General features: G+C 40.1%; 4 protein-coding genes across 4 annotated transcripts in view; 3 read left to right on the top strand and 1 right to left on the bottom strand.

Moving 5' to 3' along the window:
* LOC122442000 (keratin-associated protein 9-3-like) overlaps positions 1-20,621 on the top strand; it is a 28,038-nt gene extending 7,417 nt beyond the window's left edge. Inside the window, exon 2 of the mRNA XM_043469227.1 lies at positions 20,563-20,621. The gene's annotated coding sequence lies outside the window, so the exon portion shown is untranslated. The remainder of the gene's footprint in view (positions 1-20,562) is intronic.
* Positions 4,847-5,997, bottom strand: LOC122442035 (keratin-associated protein 9-2-like). Its single transcript, XM_043469310.1, has one exon. The coding sequence runs from the start codon at positions 5,946-5,948 to the stop codon at positions 5,295-5,297; it is 654 nt and encodes a 217-aa protein (XP_043325245.1). The 5' UTR covers positions 5,949-5,997; the 3' UTR covers positions 4,847-5,294.
* On the top strand, positions 9,491-10,698 carry LOC122442073 (keratin-associated protein 9-3-like). The gene has a single exon (XM_043469365.1). The coding sequence runs from the start codon at positions 9,615-9,617 to the stop codon at positions 10,203-10,205; it is 591 nt and encodes a 196-aa protein (XP_043325300.1). The 5' UTR covers positions 9,491-9,614; the 3' UTR covers positions 10,206-10,698.
* On the top strand, positions 19,994-20,461 carry LOC122442102 (keratin-associated protein 9-2-like). Its single transcript, XM_043469434.1, has one exon. The coding sequence runs from the start codon at positions 19,994-19,996 to the stop codon at positions 20,459-20,461; it is 468 nt and encodes a 155-aa protein (XP_043325369.1).
* Positions 20,622-21,778: the final 1,157 nt, after the last annotated feature.

Below are 21,778 nucleotides of genomic sequence, written 5' to 3'. Positions count from 1 at the left end.
ATTTGCTTGGAAAACTGCCTTTCTTCAAGATTCATGTCAATTGTTTTATGGCCCAGGATGACTCAACTGGTGCCAATGTTATCTCAAAATGCATGTTGTGGGTGAGGGGCCTGGTGCCATTCTCTGAGTTTTGAAACATTTCCTTTCTCTGATTAGCAGACTGTTAGTAGCTATATAATATCCAGCTAAAGACTAGCAGGGGGCATTCTCTCTGCTCCTTTCTGATGTCTAGGTCAGAAGCTTTCTCTTTCTCTTTTATACTTTAACAAAACTTTATGAAACAAAAGCTCTGAGTGATCAAACCTCGTCACCGGCCCCGGATTGAATTCTTCTCCAGAGGCCAAGAATCCTGTCGTCTTTCATGGTTTAGGAACAACATTTCACTTGTTTAGTCCTTCTGGTCGCTTTTTGATTGGGTTGTTTGTTTTTCTGGTATTGAGCTGCTTGGACATATGCCCTCAGGAAACCTTAATTGAAAAAAACATATCTGCCCCAATGTTCATTGCAGCACTAATTTACAATTGCAAGGACATGGAAGCAACCTAAATGTCTATCAACAGATGAATGGATAAAGAAATTGTTGTGAAGGAGGAAACAGACAGAACAGGCTCCATCTTGAAAGCAGGACTCCATCTTGGGCCGGCCTGTGGACTTTGAGCTCTATGCCCAGTATCTATAGAAATGACATACCAACTGGAAAACCAGGCCCCCTGGATGGAAGAGCCTCAGGGCTCGTACCTAGACACTCTGTTGCCTAGAAGAATACCATAATTATCTGTGTAACCAAATAGAATCATAAATTCTCTTATGTTTATTGGGGTATGACAACAGGCCTATTGATAATTGTCCACTGTTAACTACCTAGGCTTAAGGCATATGAATCACGGGTTAACTTTGATTGTATCTTTCTTTTCCTTTGTTCAGACTAGTTTCAGGGAATTTGGGGAGGTGGGTTTGGGCACATACACTTAGGGTATATAAGGTTTTCACAAAAACTGGTTAGGGTTCTTGGCTAAGAGGAGACTCTGCCTTGGGCCTGCCGGTGTAATAAACTGCACTCCGTTATCTGCATTGTCCTTCTGAGTGAGTTTGTTTCCCAGAACGCATGGCTACAACAGTGGTACATAATTGTGTACATTCCATACACAATGGAATATTACTCAGCTGTAGAAAGGAACACATTTGAATCCATTCTAATGCAGCAGATGAACTTAGAGCCTATTATACGAGTGAAGTAAGTCAGAAAGAGAAAGACAAATATTGCAAATTAATGTGTATGTATAGAATCTAGAAAGATGGTACTGATGATCCTATTTGCAGGGCAGCAAAGGAGATACAGACATAATGAACAGATGTATAGTCACAGTGCAGGAGGGAGAGCGTGGCATGACTCGAGAAAGTAGCATCGAAACATATACGTTACCATATATGAAATGAATGTGTGTATATGTGTGTGTGTGTGTGTTAGTCACTCTGCCATGTCTGACTCTTTGAGACCCCATGAACTGTAGCCTGCCAGGCTCTTCTGTTCATGGGATTCTATGGACACTGGAGTCATTCCCTTTTCAGGGGATCTTCCTACCCAGGGTTTGAAACCAGGTCTCTTGCATTGCAGGAAGATTCTTTACCATCTGAGCCACCAGGGAAGCCCATAAAGTGGATGCCAGTGGAAATTTGTGGTAAGATGCAGAACCCAAAGCTGGTGCTCTGTGATGACCTAGAGAGGTGGGATGGAGAAGGAGGTGGGAAGGTGGTTTAGGAGGAAGTGATGTTTGTGTTGTAGCCACACCTTCCTGGAAACAAACTCAGAAGGACAATGCAGATAGTGGAGTGCAGTTTATTACACCAGCGGGCCCAAGGTAGCGTCTCCTCTTAGCCAAGGACCCCGACCAGTTTTTGTTAAAACCATACATACCCTAAGTGTACATGCCCAAACCCACCTCCCCAGATTCCCTGAAACTAGTCTGAACAAAGGAAAAGAAAGAAACAGTCAAAGTTAACCTGTGATTCATATACCTTAAGCCTAGGTAGTTAACAGTGGACAATTATCAATAGGCCTGTTGTCATACCCCAATAAGCATAATAGAATTTATGATTCTATTTGGTTACACAGATAATTAGGGTGTTCTTTTATGCAACAGAGAGTCTAGGTATGAGCCCTGGGGCTCTTCCATTCAGGGGGCCTGGTTTTCCAGTTGGTATGTTGTTTCTATAGATACTGGTCATATAGCTCAAAGTCCACAGTCCGGCCCAAGATGGAGTCCTGCTTTCAAGATGGAGCCTGTTCTGTCTGTTTCCTCCTTCTTATATATACTTATGGTGGATTTATGTTGATGTATTGTGGAAACCATTGCAATATTGTAATTATATCTAATTAAAAATAATATTTAAAATAATTACATCCCAATTCCATTTGATTTCTACAAAATCAAATTGATCATAATATATGAGCATTCAATATCTTAAATTTCATCACCTGTTAACTTCAGTAGAAGCTTTTAAGCCAAATGGAGTATTTTGACTATGACAGATAACACTTCTGCTGTGCAAGGGTAGTGGAAAGAGAAAATACTCACAGTGAACAGTGAGTCAGTACACATGTCCATTATATATATATATATATATTCTTGTTTTTGAGGAAATGTGCCCTGAGGAAATTATGCTTTTTGCCTATCTGCAAGTGGTAAAAGGACTGACTGATTGGATTGAGCCAAGGGAGAAGCAAGAGTGGAAAGTAAAGGGATTTGGAGAATTATTTAGATGGAGGTAGGTGTGAGGGCAGAAAGTGTTTCCCACTATGTCCCACATCAATGACCTCCAGAGTGTTTACCACAAAGGAGACACTGGACAGCTACAAGTTTGGGATATCTTATCCCATCTCGATCATTAGGTACATCGATACTTATACAAGAGAGCAGGAACAGACTCCATGGTGGCAGGGATGGAAGGTTTGTGTGGACCAACAGCACAGGCTTGCTCTGACCATGGCTGGCACTGCTGTATATGCTGCTGGTCAGAAGCAGAGAATAATATCCCTCAGGAAATCTAGCCATCTAACTTGAAAGCAAGTTAGTTTTCCTGTTAGACTACGTGTGCATGGAAAAGACAGCAATTCCTCTTTAATAAGATTCCATGTTATAAACATGGATTGTTGTTACTATCAGGAGTACTATTCACAAGCTTATAGTAATATTGTCATAGGATTCTGAATAGTAAAACTTAGGACCCACAGACCCACTTTTTAATGAACAAGATCAATAAGAGGCAAATGAACAAGGGATCTACTTGTTCTACCATACATCACATGACAGAGATGGCTGACCCATGGAAAATTAGAATCATCTTGTTCAGTTCAGTTCAGTCACTCAGTCATGTCCAACACTTTGTGACTGCATGGACTGCAGCACACCAGTCTTCCCTGTCCATCACCAATTCCTGGAGCTTACTCAAACTCATGTCCATTGAGTCAGTGATGCCATCCAACCATCTCATCCTCTGTCATCCCCTTCTCCTGCCTTCAATCTTTCCCAGCTTCAGGGACCATTCAAATGAGTCAGTTCTTCGCATCAGGTGGCCGAAGTATTGGAGTTTCAGCTTCAGCATCATTCCTTTCAATGAATAGTCAAGACTGATTTCCTTTAGGATGGATTGGTTGGATCTCCTTGCAGTCCAAGGGACTCTCAAGAGTCCACTCCAACACCACAGTTCAAAAGTGTCAGTTCTTCGGGGCTCAGCTTTCTTTATAGTCCAAATCTCACATCCATCCATGACTATTGGAAAAACCATAACTTTGACTAGATGAACCTTTGTTGGCAAAGTAATTCTCTGCTTCTTAATATACTGTCTAGGTTGGTCATAACTTTTTTTTCAAGGAGCAAGTGTCTTTCAATTTCATGGCTGCAGTCACCATCTGCAGTGATTTTGGAGGCCCCCAAAAGAGTCTTTCAAAGTGTCTAGTGTTTCCCCATCTATTTGCCATGAAGTGATGGGACCAGATGCCATGACCTTAGTTTTCTGAATGTTGAGTTTTAAGCCAAGAGTATTGAGCCTCTTTCAGTTTCATCAAGAGATGGCTGGCCCATGGAAAATTAGAATGGTTTTGTAGATGTGCAGTAAAGAACCAACTTAGAGATGACAACACACAAGGTTGATATGTTGTTGCCCTCTATGTTGTTCCCATATAGATAGTACCATGTATATCCACAAAGGTAGTATACATGGTTTCAGAAACTGAAGTAGCAGTGAACCCTCTCACTTTAACTCAGGGTGACATATATGGGAATCTGTTCTTCCCCTCCCCATAGATCTACACTCTCCTGGATTGAAGGGTTTAATACTATAAAACTCACATCTTTTAGGGAATATAGTCTATGTTTAAACTGTCACCTGGTCATTTTGGACTCCTCATCTAGATAGACCAGTGGGCAGAGAGAGGAGTTACTAATTGCTGAGGGATAATTATTGTGAAAAGATAGAGGGCGGGGAGAAATAGTGTGAGCATAATTTCCTTGGAGTATCTCATGGTGTGTCCAGGCCCAGCTATAGATAGCCACATGAACAATGACAGCAACTATAGCTTACCAAGGGCATAGTCACTGAGGCTTAGACATCTATTAATAGTTCCTTGGGATGTAAATGTAAGTGTCCTTGAGCAGGAACAGAAGACTTCATCCTGGATGAGTCTGTTTATTGTTAGGTAAATCACACTACACAATGAAATGGGTGTTTAATAATGAGATAATAATTAGGAAGGGGGCTAATATGATGCTCATAATGGATAAAGCATATGATATATAAATTTCTATGTCAGGAAGGTGGTGCAATAAATCAAACACATATAGAAGAATTGTGGTACACCATTTATTGAGAAACATATGGGTAAACGTCAAAGTGATCGTAAAAGGAGAAAGCATGATACAAGAACTATGAGGATAGCAAAAGAGAAAATATGATTATAAAGATTATGATAGGCTGCATAAACCTATAGAAACATTCTGAGATCTCGTTTTCTTAAGTTACTCAGAAGAACTAGATGGTCAATCCTATTTTCAGAGTCAAAACCAAGACATGCTTCCTTATCACAGATGCAGGAAGTTGGCACATGGTCCTCCTACACCAGAGGAAGACAATTGGAGGAAGCTAATTCACAAGCTCTTAAGCAAGGAGATGAGTAACTGAAATTCTGGTAGAGCATGCCAGTTGTCAGCAAAGTCTAAGTGATTTTGTTTGTCCCCAGATAGCAAGTCAATTAATAGAAGGTGTTGTATAGGGACAGTGGCTCCTTGGCAAGGTGATCAGCAGCAGGAAGGCTGGCAGCAGCTGGACACACAGGTAGGGCGGCAGCAGGTGGTCCTGAAGCAGGTGGTCTGACAGCAGACAGGGCGGCTGCAAGGCTGGCAGCAGCTGGATCCACAGCTCTGGTCTTGGCACCCAGGCAGGCAGCAGCATGTGGGGTGGTAGCAGGTTCTGTGGCAGTACACGGGTGCACAGGAAGCTGGCTGGCAGCAAGACTGAGAGCACCTGGACCCACTGCAGGTTTGTCCACAGCTGCTGGATCCACAGCAGGTGGGCTGGCAGCAGGTGGTCACACAAGTAGGTTTGCAGCAGGTGGTTTCAGTGGTTTGACAGCAAGTTTGGGGGCAGGAGGGCTGGCAGCAGCTGGCCTCACAGCAGGTGGGCTGGCAACAGGTGGTCACACAAACAGGCTTGAGGCAAGTGGTCCTGCAGCAGGTGGTCTGACAGCAGGCAGGGCGGCAGCAAGGCTGGCAGCAGCTGGACCCACCGCAGGTGGGCTGACAGCAGGTGGTCACACAGGTGGGTTTGCAGCAGGTGGTCCTACAGCAGGTGTTTTCACTAGCCTGATAGCAAGTTGGGGGGCAGCAGGGCTGGCAGCAGCTGGGCTCACAGCAGGTGGGCTGACAGCACGGGGAGCAGCAGGAGTGAGTCATTTTGTCAGTGGTGGAGTGTGGACTTCTGTTTAGAAGTGAGTTTCTCAGATTCTGAGGACTGCTTCTGTTCTGGGGCTTTTTATACACTGGACCCCCAATGTTGGGACCAATAAGCAAGACTTTCCTTGTTGTGTACGTTGTTTTTGCAGTCAATGGGAAATTATCCAAGAGGAAATGATTTCTTTAGTGTTTTGAGGCCTCTGTAAATTAGTGTTTGATCTTCTTTTTAATTAGGACTAGTACTTAAGAACCTTTTCCAGAAGGGAAAAAGAATAAGGAATCATCCCAGCAGCATGTCTGGTCATGTGACATCATCAGGTCATGGGATAGTTCTTCCTGCCTTGGCCAGGGTCGGAGCAGTCATCTTTTCTTTGTTCTTTTGACTACACTTAGGTTGAGACTTGCTGGATATTGATGCATTCTGTGATGAATGAAGCCAGCTAAAGTCCAAGTGTGATGTCAGACGAAGTCTGAGATTCAAGACGATCACGTGTATCTATATACATGTCTTTCAAATCAGTAGTGACTGACCTAAAATGTTTCCCAGCTTTATTAGGTACATTTAGGTAGAAGATGTTGGCACATTGTTCTTCACTAGCAATTCGGCACCAAAGCTGGAATAGAGGCCAAAACTGTACCCTGTTTTCAGACATCAATTCATTAATGTCCCATAACTATTTTTAGCTGGATCAATCACTTCTGATGAGACATCACAACTTGCACATACTTTCTTTTATAATTTGTGACAAATAGGTAGATAGGATGATAACTTTATGGATTTATAGATTTCAATAAATGTCAAATGTGTCAGCCATAATTTCTTAGAGTTTTTTCTGCCCTATTTTCTCTCTTTTAGGTACATATGTAAGAGTGTAATTGCCATGTCATAGGGAAAGCAGATAGTCAACAGTGGTAGAAACAATAAATGTTTCAATATTTCACTACAGTAGTGTCATGTACTCTCCTGATATGAGACTTCTGAATTCTACTGGTGTGTATCTATCTTTGTTTGTTTGTTTTAAACTGTGTTTTAATTGACACGGCGTTATATTGTTTATAGGTGTTCAACATAATTTGATATTCGTAGATGTTGCAAAGTTATCACTGCAATAAGTCTGGTTAACGTTAACATCTGTCACAATTGATAACTACAAAGTCTTTTTTCTTGCATGAGAGCTTTTAAAATCTACTTTTCTAGCAACTTTCAAAGATTTCAGTATTATTCACTATGGTCACTATGCTATACATCACATTCCCCAGGCATTTATTTTATAACTGGAAGCCCATACCTTGTGATCCCATTTACCTGTTTCACCCACCCCACCCCCACCTCTGGCTACCATTGATTTGTTCTATCTATGAGCTCAGTTTTAGAAAATTTTTTTTTAAGATTCCTTATATAAGTGAAATCACATGGTATTTGTCTCTCTCTAACTTATTTCATTTAGCTTAATGTCCTCAAGGTCCTTTCAGATTGTCATAAATGGGAAGATATCCCTCTATTCATCACTGAATAACATTCCATTATATAATATGTTCCATGTTTTCTTTATTCATTCATCCATTGACAGACACTTTGGTTATTTCCATGTCTTGGCTAGTGTAAACAATGCTATAATGAACATGTGGCTGCATAAATCTTTTGAGTCCGTGTTTTTGTTTTCTTCAGATAAATGCCAAGAAGTAGAATATTTAGATCATATTCTATTTTCCCCGTGTCCTATTTTTAATTTTGAGGAAACTCCATTTTTTTTTCATAGTGGCTGCACCAATTCCCATTTCAACTAGCAGGGAAAGGGGTTCCCTTTTGTCATATTCTCATTAAAACTTTGTATGTCTTGACACTTTTATGATAGCCATGCTAAATCCGGTATGAACTGATATCTCATTGTGGGTTTGATTTGCATTCCTGTTGATTAGTGATATTAAACACCTTTTCATGTATCTGATGGCCATGTGCATGTCTTCTGTGGAAAAGTATGTCTTTAGAACCTCTGCCCATTTTAAATGAGGTTGTTTCATTTTTGCTATTGAGTCATGTGAGTAGTGAGTCATGTGAGTTATGGAGTTATGCATTTTGAATATCAACCCTTTATGAAATATGATTTGAAAATATTTTCTCTCAATTCAATAGGTTTCCTTTTCATTGTGTTGACAGTTTCCTTTTCTAGGCATAAACTATTTAATTATTCCCACTTTTAGATCTGTTGCCTCTACTTTTGGTGTCAAATCCAAAAAGTCAACACTAAGACCAATGTCAAAGAGCTTCCTATCTATTTTCTCTTCCAGGAGTTTTATAATCTCAGGTCTTAAGTTCAGGTCTTTAATCGATTTAGAGTTAATTTTTGTGGATGGTGTACAAGAGGAGTCTAGTTTCTTGGCACATGGCTGCCCAGTTTTCACACCACTATTTGTTTAAAAGATTGCAATTTCCTTATTGCATTAATATATTCTTCGCTCCTTTGTAATAAATTAGTAGGTCATATAATGTGTGGACTTATTTCTGGCCTCTTTATTCTATTTCATTGATCTAAGTGCCAGTTTTTTCCAACCCATCCTGTTTTGTTTAATAGAGCTTTGTAATACTGTTTGGAATCAAGGAAGATGATGCTTCCAGCTTTGTTCCTCTTTTTCAATATTGCATTGGATATTTTGTGGTTCCACACAAATTTTAAATTTTTTCCTTTTTTCTGCCATTGGAATTACATTATCATTTTATCCTTTCTACTGCTGTTGACTATATGTTTCTCCATTACATCGCAATTATACTCTAACATATACATATAAAAGAGAGAAAATGGGGCCTAAAAGCTTTAAGAAATTGTGGCTGAGATTCAACATTTGTCGGAATATATAAATTTACAGATTCAAACATACCTTAGTTATTCTCCTATCTAACCCGCTTGTCACAAGTTGTAGAAGAAAGTATACGCAAGTTGGGATGTCTCACCACAGGTCATTAGCCTAACTAGAAAATAGCACCGAAACAGTAAGGAAGGGATGCTGTTTGAAAATAGGATTCAGCTTTGCCTCTATTCCAGTTTTGGTGCTGATTTTCATTTGAAAAACAATGTGCCAACCATCCTCTAATCAGATGACCCTGATAAAATTGGGAAACATTTCAAACTAGTTTCCAAATACAGATATATACAAATACATGTGGAAGTCTTAACTCTGACTTTGTCAGAGACCGGGCTTGAAGTCAAGCAGGCTTCATTCATCACAGAATGTATAAGCATCCCGACCGTTTCGAGGCATGTCGCAGTCTAAGTAGAGCCAAAGGAACAAAGCTGAGAAAGGAGAACTATTCTGACCTTCACAGAGCCAGCAGGAACTACCCATGACCAGATGATGTCACAGGACCAGAAATGCTGCTGGTGATGATTCCTGACTTTTTCATTTCTAGGAAAGATTCTTAAGTACTAGACCCAATTAAGGAAAAGATCAAACACTAATTTACAAAGGCCTGTCTATAAAACACTAAGAAAGCAACTTCCTCCACAACTATTATCAAAACTACAACAAAAACATAAAGAACAACCAGGAAAGTCCTGCTTCTTGGTCCCAACATTGGGGGTCCAGGATATAAAAGCCCCAGAACAGGAGGAGTGAGCAGAATCTGAGAAACTCACTTCTGAACAGGAGTGCACCCTCCTCACAGACCCAATGGCCCACTCGTGCTGCTCCCCGTGCTGCCAGCCCACCTGCTGTCAGCCCATTAGCTGCAGGACCACCTGCTGTGAGTCCAGCTGCTGCAAGCCCTGCTGCCCCCCAACTAGCTGTCAAACCACCTGCTGCAGGACCACCTGCTGCAGACCTACTTGTGTGACCACCTGCTGCCAGCCCACCTGTTGCAGCAAACCCTGCTGTCAGCCCACCTGCTGTGAGACCATCTGCTGCCAGTCCTCCTGCCCTGCAACTTGCTATCAAACTAGTGAAACCACCTGCTGTAGGACCACCTGCCGCAAGCCTGCTTGTGTGACCACCTGCTGTCAGCCCACCTGCTGTGGGTCCAGCAGCTGTGGGCAAACCTTCAGTGGGTCCAGCTGCGGCCAGCCTTGCTGTCAGCCAGCTTGCTGTGCTCCTGTGTACTGCCACAGAATCTGCTACCACCCCACGTGCTGCTGCCTGCCTGGGTGCCAAGCCCAAGAATGTGGATCCAGCTGCTGCCAGCCTTGCAGCCGCCCTGTCTGCTGTCAGACCACCTGCTGTCGCCCTAGCTGTGTGTCCAGCTGCTGCCAGCCTTCCTGTTGCTGATCTCTTCACCAAAGTTTCCCCATCCCCACACAACATCATTTGTTAACTAGCTTGCTATTGTGTGGACAAAATCACTTACTAGACTTCGCCGACAACTAGCATGTTCTCCCAGAATTTCTGTTACTCATCTCCTGTTTAAAAGCTTGTGAGTCAGCTGAATGGAGTGAAAAAGGCTTTGCCCTATCTCTTCTTTCCCTGTGTGGGGATAATATATCAATTTCATGCATCCTTCATATGGAGTTTGTCTGGGTATTCACTCTGATGTCAAGATCTACTTCCTAGTCATTCTAAATAATTTTTGAAAACAAATCCTCATAACATTTTCATAGGTTTCTGCAATTGACCATAATCTTCATAAACATATTTTCTTTATCGGTGTACTCAGGGATCCTGTAACTTGCTTTCTTCCTTAAGACCACTTTGTGTTCTCTTCCTAGATGCAGGAGTCTTACATACCTGTATCTTAATAAATTCGATTCCACAATTCACTCCACATTGTGTTTGATTTATTGTACAGCATTGCTAATATATGAACATGTATCCATATTGCATACCATATGAGCTATACAACCTGAGGTGCAAACATCCTGCCATTAACTAATTCATACATTTTTAGATGAGAAATTTCACTGTGAAATATTATGTAACTAATGATGGACAAGCTGAGATCCCAGGCAACTTCTGTTTTTGCTTGCTGCTGCTGCTAAGTCACTTCAGTCGTGTACGACTCTGTGCGACCCCATAGACAGCAGCCCACCAGGCTCCACTATGCCTGGGATTCTCCAGGCAAGAACACTGGAGTGGGTTGCCATTTCCTTCTCCAATGCATGAAAGTGAAAAGTGAAAGTAAAGTCGCTCAGTCATGTCCAACTCCTAGTGACCCCAAGGACTGCAGCCTACCAGGCTCCTCCATCCATAGGATTTTCCAGGCAAGAGTACTGGAGTGGGTTGCCATTGCCTTCTCCTCTGTTTTTGCATAAGGACACCTATATTTACATGAAAATATAAGCAGAAACGATATCCAATACTGAGGTCTATTATGTTATGAAACTGAATTGCTACTTCAACAATGGGAGGAATGATAAATCCCTCACATTTAATAGCTGGGGCTTCCTAGGTGGCTCAGTGATAACAAATTCACCTGCCAAAGCAGGAGACATAGGAGATGCAGGTTCCATCCCTGGGACAAGTAGATCCTCTGCAAAGGAAATGGCAACCCACTCCAATATTCTTGCCTAGAGAATCCCATGGATCGAGGATCATGGCTGGATCATACAGTCCATGGAGTTGCAAAGAGTCAGACACAGCTGAGGGACTGAGAATGCACGCATACATGTATATATAATAGATAATGCCTGTTTCAACGTCATTCCTGTATCGGTTTCCTAAAATGCAGCAAGCAGCAGTTACATGTTAGAGCAGTAGATGCGTTTAGAGCTCTGGTGAAAGCGTGGAGACTTTCCTGTCTCGGGCCAGTTCAGCCACTAATGCAACTCAACTGTATCAAATATTTTTAGAATCCATTGTGTCATCACAAGAGAAAGTCCATATAAAGGGACTTGTTTCTTAATATCACACAAGTAAAATTCTGAATTGTCTCCTTCTCCTGAATTTCTACTGAAAGAGCAAGGAATTTAATTAATTACCTGAAAAAAAAAAGTGCTCTTTCAGTAGAAATTCAGAATGAGACAATTCATGCATTGTCACTGATGCTATCCAACCATCTCATCCTGTGTCGTCCCCTTCTCCTCCTGCCTTCAATCTTTCCCAGCATCCGGGTCTTTTCCAATGAGTCAGTTCTTCACATCAAGTGGCCAAAGTATTGGAGTTTCAGCTTCAGCATCAGTCCTTCCAATGTATATTCAGGACTGATTTCCTTTAGGATTGATTGGTTGGATCTCCTTGCAGTCCAAGGGACTCTCACGAGTTTCCTCCAACACCACAGTTCAAAAGCATCAATTCTTCAGGGCTCAGCTCTTTTTATAGTCCAACTTTCACATCCATACATGACTACTGGAAAAACCATAGCCTTGACTAGACGGACCTTTGTTGGCAAAGTGATGTCTCTGCTTTTTAATATGCTACCTAGGTTGGTCATAACTTTCCTTCCAAGAAGCAAGCATCTTTTAATATCATGGCTGCAGTCACCATCTGCAGTGATTTTGGAGCCCAAAAAATTAAAGTCAGCCACTGTTTCCACTGTCTCCCCATCTATTTCCCATGAACTGATGGGACCAGATGCCGTGATCTTAGTTTTCTGAATGTTGAGCTTTAAGCCAACTTTTTCACTCTCCTCTTTCACTTTCATCAAGAGGCTTTTCAGTTCCTCTTCACTCTCTGCCATAAGGGTGGTGTCATCTGCATATCTGAGGTTATTGATATTTCTCCTGGCAATCTTGATTCCAGCTTGTGCTTCCTCCAGCCCAGCGTTTCTCATGATGTACTCTGCATATAAGTTAAATAAGCATGGTGACAACATACAGCCTTGATGTACTCCTTTTCCTATTTGGAACCAGTCTGCTGTTCCATGTCCAGTTCTAACTGTTGCTTCCTGACCTGCACACAGATTTCTCAAGAGGCAGGTCAGGTGGCCTGGTATTCCCATCTCTTTCAGAATTTTCCACAGTTTATTGTGATCAACACGGTCGAAGTCTTTGGCGTAGTCAATAAAGCAGAAATAGATGTTTTTCTGGAACTCTCTTGCTTTTTTGGTGATCCAGTGGATATTGGCAATTTGATCTCTGGTTCCTCTGCCTTTCCTAAAACCAGCTTGAACATCTGGAAGTTCACGGTTCACGTATTGCTGAAGCCTGGCTTGGAGAATTTTTAGCATTACCTTACCAGTGTGTGAGATGAGTGCAATTGTGCAGTAGTTTGAGCATTCTTTGGGATTGCCTATTCCTGTTATGTTAGTGTAAACTTCCTTTTGGCTCATTTCCGCAATAATATTTAAGAACTAGTTGCATTACATGTCATAGAAGTCTAAGTATATTTTATTTATTTATTGAGGAATAGTTGCTTTACAACATTGTGTTAGTCTCTGCTTTACAAGAAGTGAATCAGCTATGTGCATACATATACTCCGTCCCTCTTGGACCTCCCTTCCTCGCCACCCCCATCCCGCACATTCTGTCACCACAGAGCACTGAGCTGAGCTCCCTGTGCTATATAACTAGTTCTCACTTTCTATCTTCTATTATACATGGCAATTTATACATGTCAATTCCAATCTCTCAATTCATCCCACCCCCTCTTCCCTCCCTGTGTCCACATGTCTGTGTCTCTATTCCTGCCCTGCAAAAAGGTCATCTCTACTGTTTTGCTAGGTTATGTGTGTGCGTGTGTGCATGCCCATGCATACACGTTAATTTATGATATTTCTTTTTCTTTTTCTGACTTAACTTCACTGTGTATGAAGACTCTAGGTCCATCCATATCTCTGCAAATGACCAATTTCATACTTTTTTTGCCTGAGTAATAGTCCATTGTATATATGTACCACATCTTCTTTATTCATTCATCTGTTGATAGACATTTAGTTTGCTTCCATGTCCTGGCTATTGTAAATAGTGCTGCAATAAACACTGGAATGCATGAGGCTTTTTGAATTATCGTTATCTCGGGGTATATGCTCGGTAGCAGAATTACTAGGTCATATGGCAGCTATATTTTTAGTTTTTTAAGAAATCTCATACTGTTCTCCATGGTAGCTCTATCAGTTTACATTCCATTAATAGTAGAAAAGGGTTCCTTCTTCCCCACACCTCCAGTATTTATAATTTGTAGATTTTTCAAATTATATTTTTAATTGATAACACAGTCTCCAATCTTTTTCAAAATGCAAATGTAAAGCTCAGTGGAATAGGTTTGTCTTACACACTTGTCTGGGTTTTCACATTTGCATGGCTATTGATCAGATGAAAACATTGAATTGTTTTCATAATTACAAGGTTGGTTTAGCATTTGAACGTTAATCGATGTTTGAAAAGAACACTAATTGAAAAACTACAGGAGAATAATCATAAGTGTATCTCAACAGGTAAAGAGAAAGCATTTTAGAAATGTCAACACATTTCCAATATAGGATACCTTAGCAAGGAATAGGAAACCTCTAGTTACTCTGATGGAAACAATCTACCAAAAAAGACAGAAAGCATTCTGTTGAATTATGAAATATTGAGAGTTGTCCCTTCTAGAGAGAATACACAAAGATATCTTCTTCACTATTCTGCTCAACTGTACCAGTGAACTAGGATAAGAAAAAATTTTACAAGATAAAAAGGCTGCTGACTTCAGACTATACTACAAAGCTACAGTCATCAAGACAGTATAATACTGACACAAAGACAAATAAAGATCAGTGGAACAAAATAGAAACCCTAGAGATAAATCCATGTACCTATGGACACCTTATCTTTGACAAAGGAGGCAAGAATATACTAGGGAGAAAAGACAATCTCTTTAACCAGTGGTGCTGGGAATAGTGGTCAACCACCTGTAAAAGAATGAAACTAGAATACTTTCTAGCACCATACACAAAAATAAACTCAAAATGGATTAAAGATATAAATGTAAGACCAGAAACTATAAAACTCATAGAGGAAAACAAAGGCAAACACTCTCTGACATAAATCACAGCAGGATCCTCTATGGCCCACCTCCCAGAGTAATGGAAAAAAAGCAAAAATACACAAATGGGACCTAATTAAACTTAAAAGCTTTTTCACAACACAGGAAACTGTAAGTGAGGTGAAAAGACAACTTTCAGAATGGGAGAAAATAATAGCAAATGAAGAAACTGACAAAGAACTAATCTCAAAAATATACAAGCAGCTCATGCAGTTCAATACCAGAAAAATAAATAACTCAATCAAAAAATGGGCCAGGAGTTGCTTGTATATTTTTGAGATTAATCCTTTGTCTATTTCTTCATTTGCTATTATTTTCTCCCAATCTGAGGGCTGTCTTTTCACCTTACTTATAGTTTCCTTTGTAGTGCAAAAGCTTTTAAGTTTCATTAGGTCCCATTTGTTTAGTTTTGCTTTTATTTCCAATATTCTGGGAGGTGGGTCGTAGAGGATCTTGCTGTGATTTATGTCGGAGAGTGTTTTGCCTATGTTCTCCTCTAGGAGTTTTATAGTTTCTGGTCTTACATTTAGATCCTTAAATAAAATAAATGACCCAATCAAAAAATGGGCCAAAGAACTAAACAGACATTTCTCCAAAGAAGACATACAGATGGCTAACAAACACATGAAAAGATGCTCAACATCACTCATTATCAGAGAAATGCAAATCAAAACCACAATGAGGTACCATTACACGCCAGTCAGGATGGCTGCTATCCAAAAGTCTACAAGCAATAAATGCTGGAGAGGGTGTGGAGAAAAGGGAACCCTCTTACACTGTTGGTGGGAATGCAAACTAGTACAGCCGCTATGGAAAACAGTGTGGAGATTTCTTAAAAAACTGGAAATAGAACTGCCATATGACCCAGCAATCCCACTTCTGGGCATACACACTGAGGAAACCAGATCTGAAAGAGACACGTGCACCCCAATGTTCATCGCAGCACTGTTTATAATAGCCAGGACATGGAAGCAACCTAGATGCCCATCAGCAGATGAATGGATAAGGAAGCTGTGGTACATATACACCATGGAATATTACTCAGCCGTTAAAAAGAATTCATTTGAATCAGTCCTAATGAGATGGATGAAACTGGAGCCCCTTATACAGAGTGAAGTAAGCCAGAAAGATAAAGAACATTACAGCATACTAACGCATATATATGGAATTTAGAAAGATGGTGACGTAACCCTATGTGCAAAACGGAAAAAGAGACACAGAAATTCAGAACAGACTTTTGAACTCTGTGGGAGAATGTGAGGCTGGGATATTTCAAAAGAACAGCATGTATACTATTTATGGTGAAACAGATCACCAGCCCAGGTGGGATGCATGAGACAAGTGCTCGGGCCTGGTGCACTGGGAAGACCCGGAGGAATCGGGTGGGGAGGGAGGTGGGAGGGGGGGATCGGGATGGGGAATACGTGTAGATCTATGGCTGATTCATATCAATGTATGACAAAAAAATAAATAAAATAAAATAAAATAAAAAAGAATGCACAAGGGCAAAAAAAAAAAAAAAAAAAAAAAAAAAAAAACGAAAAAGGGGCCAAAGAACTAAACAGACATTTCTCCAAAGAAGACATACAGATGGCTAGCAAACACATGAAAAGATGCTCAACATCACTCATTATCAGAGAAATGCAAATCAAAACTACAATGAGGTACCATCTCACACCAGTCAGAATGGCTGCTATCCAAAAGTCTACAAACAATAATGCTGGAGAGGGTGTGGAGAAAAGGGAACCCTCTTACACTGTTGGTGGGAATGCAGACTAGGACAACCACTATGGAGAACAGTGTGGAGATTCCTTAAAAAACTAGAAATAGAACTGCCATACAACCTAGCAATCCCACTGCTGGGCATACACACTGAGGAAACCAGAACTGAAAGATACACATGTACCCCAATGTTCACTGCAGCACTGTTTACAATAGCTAGGCCATGGAAGCAAGCTAGATGTCCACTGGCAGATGAATGGATGAGAAAGTTGTGGTACATATAAACAGTGGAATATCACCCAGCTATTAAAAAGAATACATTGGAATCAGTTCTAATGAGGTGGATGAAAAAGTAAGTCAGAAAGAAAAACACCAATATAGTATATTAATGTATATATATGGAATTTAGAAAGATGGTAACAATGACCCTGTATGCAAGACAGCAAAGAGAAACATATAAAGAACAGACTTTTGGACTCTGTGGGAGCAGGCGAGGGTGGGATGATTTGAGAGGATAGCATTGAAACATGTATATTACCATATATGAAACAGATGACCAGTCCAAGTTCGATGCATGAAACAGGGCACTCAAAGCTGGCGCACTGGGACAACCCAGAGGGATGGGATGGGGAGGGAGGTGGGAAGGGGGTTCGGGATGGGGGATGCATGTACACCCATGGCTGATTCATGTCAATGTGTGGCAAAAACCACTACAATCTTGTAAAGTAATTAGCCTGCAATTAAAGTAAAGAAATTAATTTTTATAAAAGATAAAAAGGCTGCTAGCCTCATCATTCATCATTGTTCAGTCGCTCATTCGTGTCCGACTCTTTGTGACCCCATGGACAGCAGCACGCCAGGCTTCCCTGTCCTTCACCATCTCCCAGAGCTTGCTCAAACTCATGTCTATTGAGTCGGTGATGCCATCCAATCATCTCATCCTCTGTTGTACCCTTCTTCTCCTGCCTCCACTCTTTACCAGCATCAGAGTCTTCTCTAATGAGTTGGCTTATAACACTATTTAAATAGCTAACACATAGAAGCAACCTAGGAATACATCAATAGATGAATGGGTAAAGAAGATATGGTGTGTGTGTGTGTGTGTGTGTGTGTATACACACCAAAGGAATATTACTCAACCAGAAAATTGAATTAAATATTGCCATTTGAAGCAATGTGAATGGACCTAGGTAATGTCATACCAAGTGAATTAAGTCAGAGGAGGAAAGACAAATATCATATGATATCACTTATGTTGTTCAGTCACTCAGTCATGTCTGGCTGTGACCCTAAGGACTGCAGTACTTATATGTGGAATCAAAAAAGCAATATAAATGAATCTATTTAGAAAACAGAGACTCACAGACATAGAAAACAAACTTATCATTACCAAGAGAGAAAGATAAGGGGAGAGGAACAAATTAGAAGTATAGGATTAACAAGTACACACTACCACATATATATTGAATAAAACAGATAAGTAACAAGGATTTACTGCATAATACAGGATACAGTAGTCAATATCTTTTAATAATCTACAACGGAAAATAATCTGAAAAATATATATATACATATAACTGAATCACTTTACCATACACCTGAAACTAACACAATATGTAAACCAACTATTCTTTAATTTTAAAAAGGTTGCTATGCTATTTACAATAGCTAGAACATGGACGTAACCTAGATGTCCATCGACAGTTGAATGGATAAAGAAGTTGTGGTACATATAGACAATGGAATATCACTCAGCCAGAAAAAGGAATGCATGTGAGTCAGTTCTAATGAGGTGGATGAACCTAGAATCTACAGAGGGAAGTGAGTCAGAAAGAGAAAGGTAAATACTGTATTCTAAAGCATATATACAGAATCTAGAAAAATGGTACTGAAGAACTTATTTACAGGGCAATAATGGAGAAACAGACATAGAGAATAGACTTATAGACATGGGGAGAGGGGAGGAGAGGGTGAGATGTATGGAAAGAGTAGCACAGAAACTTATATTACCATATGTTAAATAGATAGCCAATGGGAATTTGCTGTATGGCAGGAAACTCAAACAGGGGCTCTGGATCAACCTAAAGGGGTGGGATGGGAAGGGACATGGGAGAGAGGTTCAAAAGGGAGGGGATATATGTATACCTATGGCTGATTCATTTTGAGATTTGACAGAAAACAGCAAAATTCTGTAAAGCAATTATCCTTCAATACAAAATAAATTAATTAAAAAAAACTTTAAAGTCTTCTATGAAATGGATAAAGCTATCATCATCTGTAGATGACATGATTGTGCATGTAAAATTTCTCAAAAAATCTATTGCTAAATATTAAAAATAATAAGAGAGCTTAGTTACAACATCAACATATATGAATATATTTTTGTATGTCAGAAGCAATCGAAAAAATTCAATTATAAAATAAAATTAGCATAAAAATTAGAATATCTAGGAATAAATCAAATGGAAGATGGGCAAGAATAGGATACATAGAATAGGATAAACATTTGACCAAGCAATTATATGAGCCACCTACTCTTAGGTTTACATCCAAAGAAATGTGTTTATCAAACAACTGGTACAAAAACATTTATAGGACTCTTTTCAATATTAAACCTTAAAAAAAATGTACATCAGGAGGACAGTCAACAAATAAATTGTGTCATATTCACATACAATCCAAGATTTTAGAGCAATGACAATAGATAAACTACAAATAATAACTTTGTTGAATCTCACACTCATAATGTAAAGGGAAGTCAATTCTATATTCTTTTATTACATAAAGGTTAAAAAAAAAGTTAAAACTGACCTAAAGGGTTGTAAGTCATCAATAGAGTATTTAGCACATATGGGGATTAGTGAAGAGGGTATAATTGGAAAGGACCACTTTTAATTTCTATTTCTTAACCTGGTAATATTGACATGGGTTTGTTCATTGCATCATAATCTATAAAGCTGGTAATTAATTATTTGTATTTACCATTCACTTGTTACCTTAAAAAGTTTAAAACCTAAAGATAAATTAGGAAATTGCCAATTTCCATATAGCAAAAGCACCAAAGCTAGGGAGGGACAACTGCTATGACCCGCCTCAGGCCAGTGAAAACTGTATCACATGATCATATTATGACTGAAGCAGGAATGATGTTGATAATGTGATCGCCTTTCTTTTCCCTGAAAAATGTTTCTATGAACTATTCTCAATTGGGAAACAGATTAAATCCTTATTTACCAAAGATTCATAACCCTTAGGGAACAACTTCCTCCTCTAAAATTCCATCAGTGACTGTGAAAACAATGTAAACAACAGTAAGGAAAATCCTGTTTATTGGTTCACATATTGAGAGCCCAGTGTATAAAAGTACTAGAATTGAAGAAGTGATCAGAATCTGAGAACTCACCTCTGTGTAAGAACCCACACACCACCCTGAGACCATGACCCATTCCTACTGCTCCCCTTGCTGCCAGCCTGCCTGTGGCAGGACCACCTGCTGTAGGACCACGAGCTTCCAGCCCACCTGTAGTGGATGTAGCTCTTGTGGGTCCAGCCGCTGCCAGTCCTGCTGCCCCTCAACTTGCTGTCAAATCACTTGCTACAAACCTACTTGTGTGACCACTGGCTGTCAGCCCGCTTGCTGTGGATCCTGCAGCTGTGGACAAAACTGTGGTGGGTCTAACTGTGGTCAGTCTTGCTGCCAGCCAGCTCACTGTACATCCGTGTACTGCCACAGAACCTGCTACCACCCCACGTGCTGCTGCCTGCCTGGGTGCCAAGACCAGAGCTGTGGGTCCAGCTGCTGCCAGCTTTGCTGCCCCCCTGTCTGCTGTCAGACCACCCATTGTAGGACCACCTGCTGCCACCCCAGCTGTGTGTCCAGCTGCTGCCAGCCTTCCTGCTGCTGATCACTTTGCTAAAGAATCACTGTCTCTCAAACCAACCTTCTCATCACCTGATTTGGCATTCCAGAACAAATTTTACTTCCAAATGTTGCTAAAGCCAGTGTTCTATCACCAAATTTTTGTTATTAATCTCCCTGTTTAAAAGGTTGAGAATCAGCTTGATGGAGTGTGGAGGACCTCCCCTTGATTCTCTTCTTCCTGTGTATATGAGTCATGTTCCACATTCCTGCATCCTTGATATGGAGTGTTGGTCTCTACTTTGACTCAGAAATCAGGATCTTCATCTTCTCTCTACATGCAACTTATGAAGACACATACTCACGACTTTCTTCAGTTTCTGCTACTATCTTCATAAAAATCTTCATAATCATGTTTGTTTTCAACGTACTCATGATTCTTACATCCTGCTTTCTTCTTTTTATAATCACTTCTAGCATCTCCCAGAAGCAGGGAATCTTACCTGAATTTCTAGATAAATCTTGTGCCAGTATTCATTCCATATTGTGTTTGGTGTTATTATATAGCATTCATGATGTGAGGATTTATACACATATGCATATACTATGAATTATTCATTCTGAGCTCATACAATGCCCCACATTTATTATTTCCATTTCACATGAGAAAATGCCCAACTTGATAGATGACCTCCAAATGAACACACTCCTGTCACTCTTACCAGCTTAAGAAATAGAACTTGCTATCTTCAAATTCTCTCATTCATTCCCAAATGTAGGCAAGGTCACGATTTTTCTGAACTTCATATAAATGAGATACTATATAACTGGCCACTTGTTCTTTATATTAGGATTGTGACACTGATCCATGTAATTATCTGAAGTTCACTTATTCTCCTTACGGTATCATCTTCCACTGAATGAATATGACAACTTTCATTTGTTTCCCATTGATATATTGTTTGCAGTTTGGGGCTAATAAAATCATGCTGCTTTCAAGTTTTAGAACAGGTTCTTTGGTACATGTATATAAACATTTCTATTGGATAAATATCTGCAAGTAGAATTGCTTGATCAAAGTATTTATACTGATCTCTGTAGAGGTCTTCCCATTTCTATTAGATTTATTTCTAGGTGTTTCATAATTATGAAACATAACAGCATAAATTTATGCTATTTTAGGGTACAACTTAAAATTCTGATTCTTCAGTGTTTCTGACATGTGTATGTGTATGTGTGTTTTCATACGTATGTGTGAAATGTGTGTGTGTATGTGTGTTTTCATATGTATGCGAATGTGTGTCTCACTCTTTGTGACCCCATAGACTGTAGCCCACTAGGGTCTTCTGTCCATGGAATTCTT

This window comes from Cervus canadensis, chromosome 1, assembly GCF_019320065.1.
Source record: "Cervus canadensis isolate Bull #8, Minnesota chromosome 1, ASM1932006v1, whole genome shotgun sequence".
Taxonomy (NCBI): domain Eukaryota; kingdom Metazoa; phylum Chordata; class Mammalia; order Artiodactyla; family Cervidae; genus Cervus; species Cervus canadensis.
The sequence above is the reverse complement of the archived record's forward strand: the minus strand, read 5'-3'. Positions and strand labels throughout refer to the sequence as shown.

Coding starts and splice junctions, on each gene's coding strand:
- LOC122442035 (XM_043469310.1), bottom strand. CDS start 5,948: ATGACTCACTCCTGCTGCTCCCCGTGCTGTCAGCCCACCTGCTGTGAG.
- LOC122442073 (XM_043469365.1), top strand. CDS start 9,615: ATGGCCCACTCGTGCTGCTCCCCGTGCTGCCAGCCCACCTGCTGTCAG.
- LOC122442102 (XM_043469434.1), top strand. CDS start 19,994: ATGACCCATTCCTACTGCTCCCCTTGCTGCCAGCCTGCCTGTGGCAGG.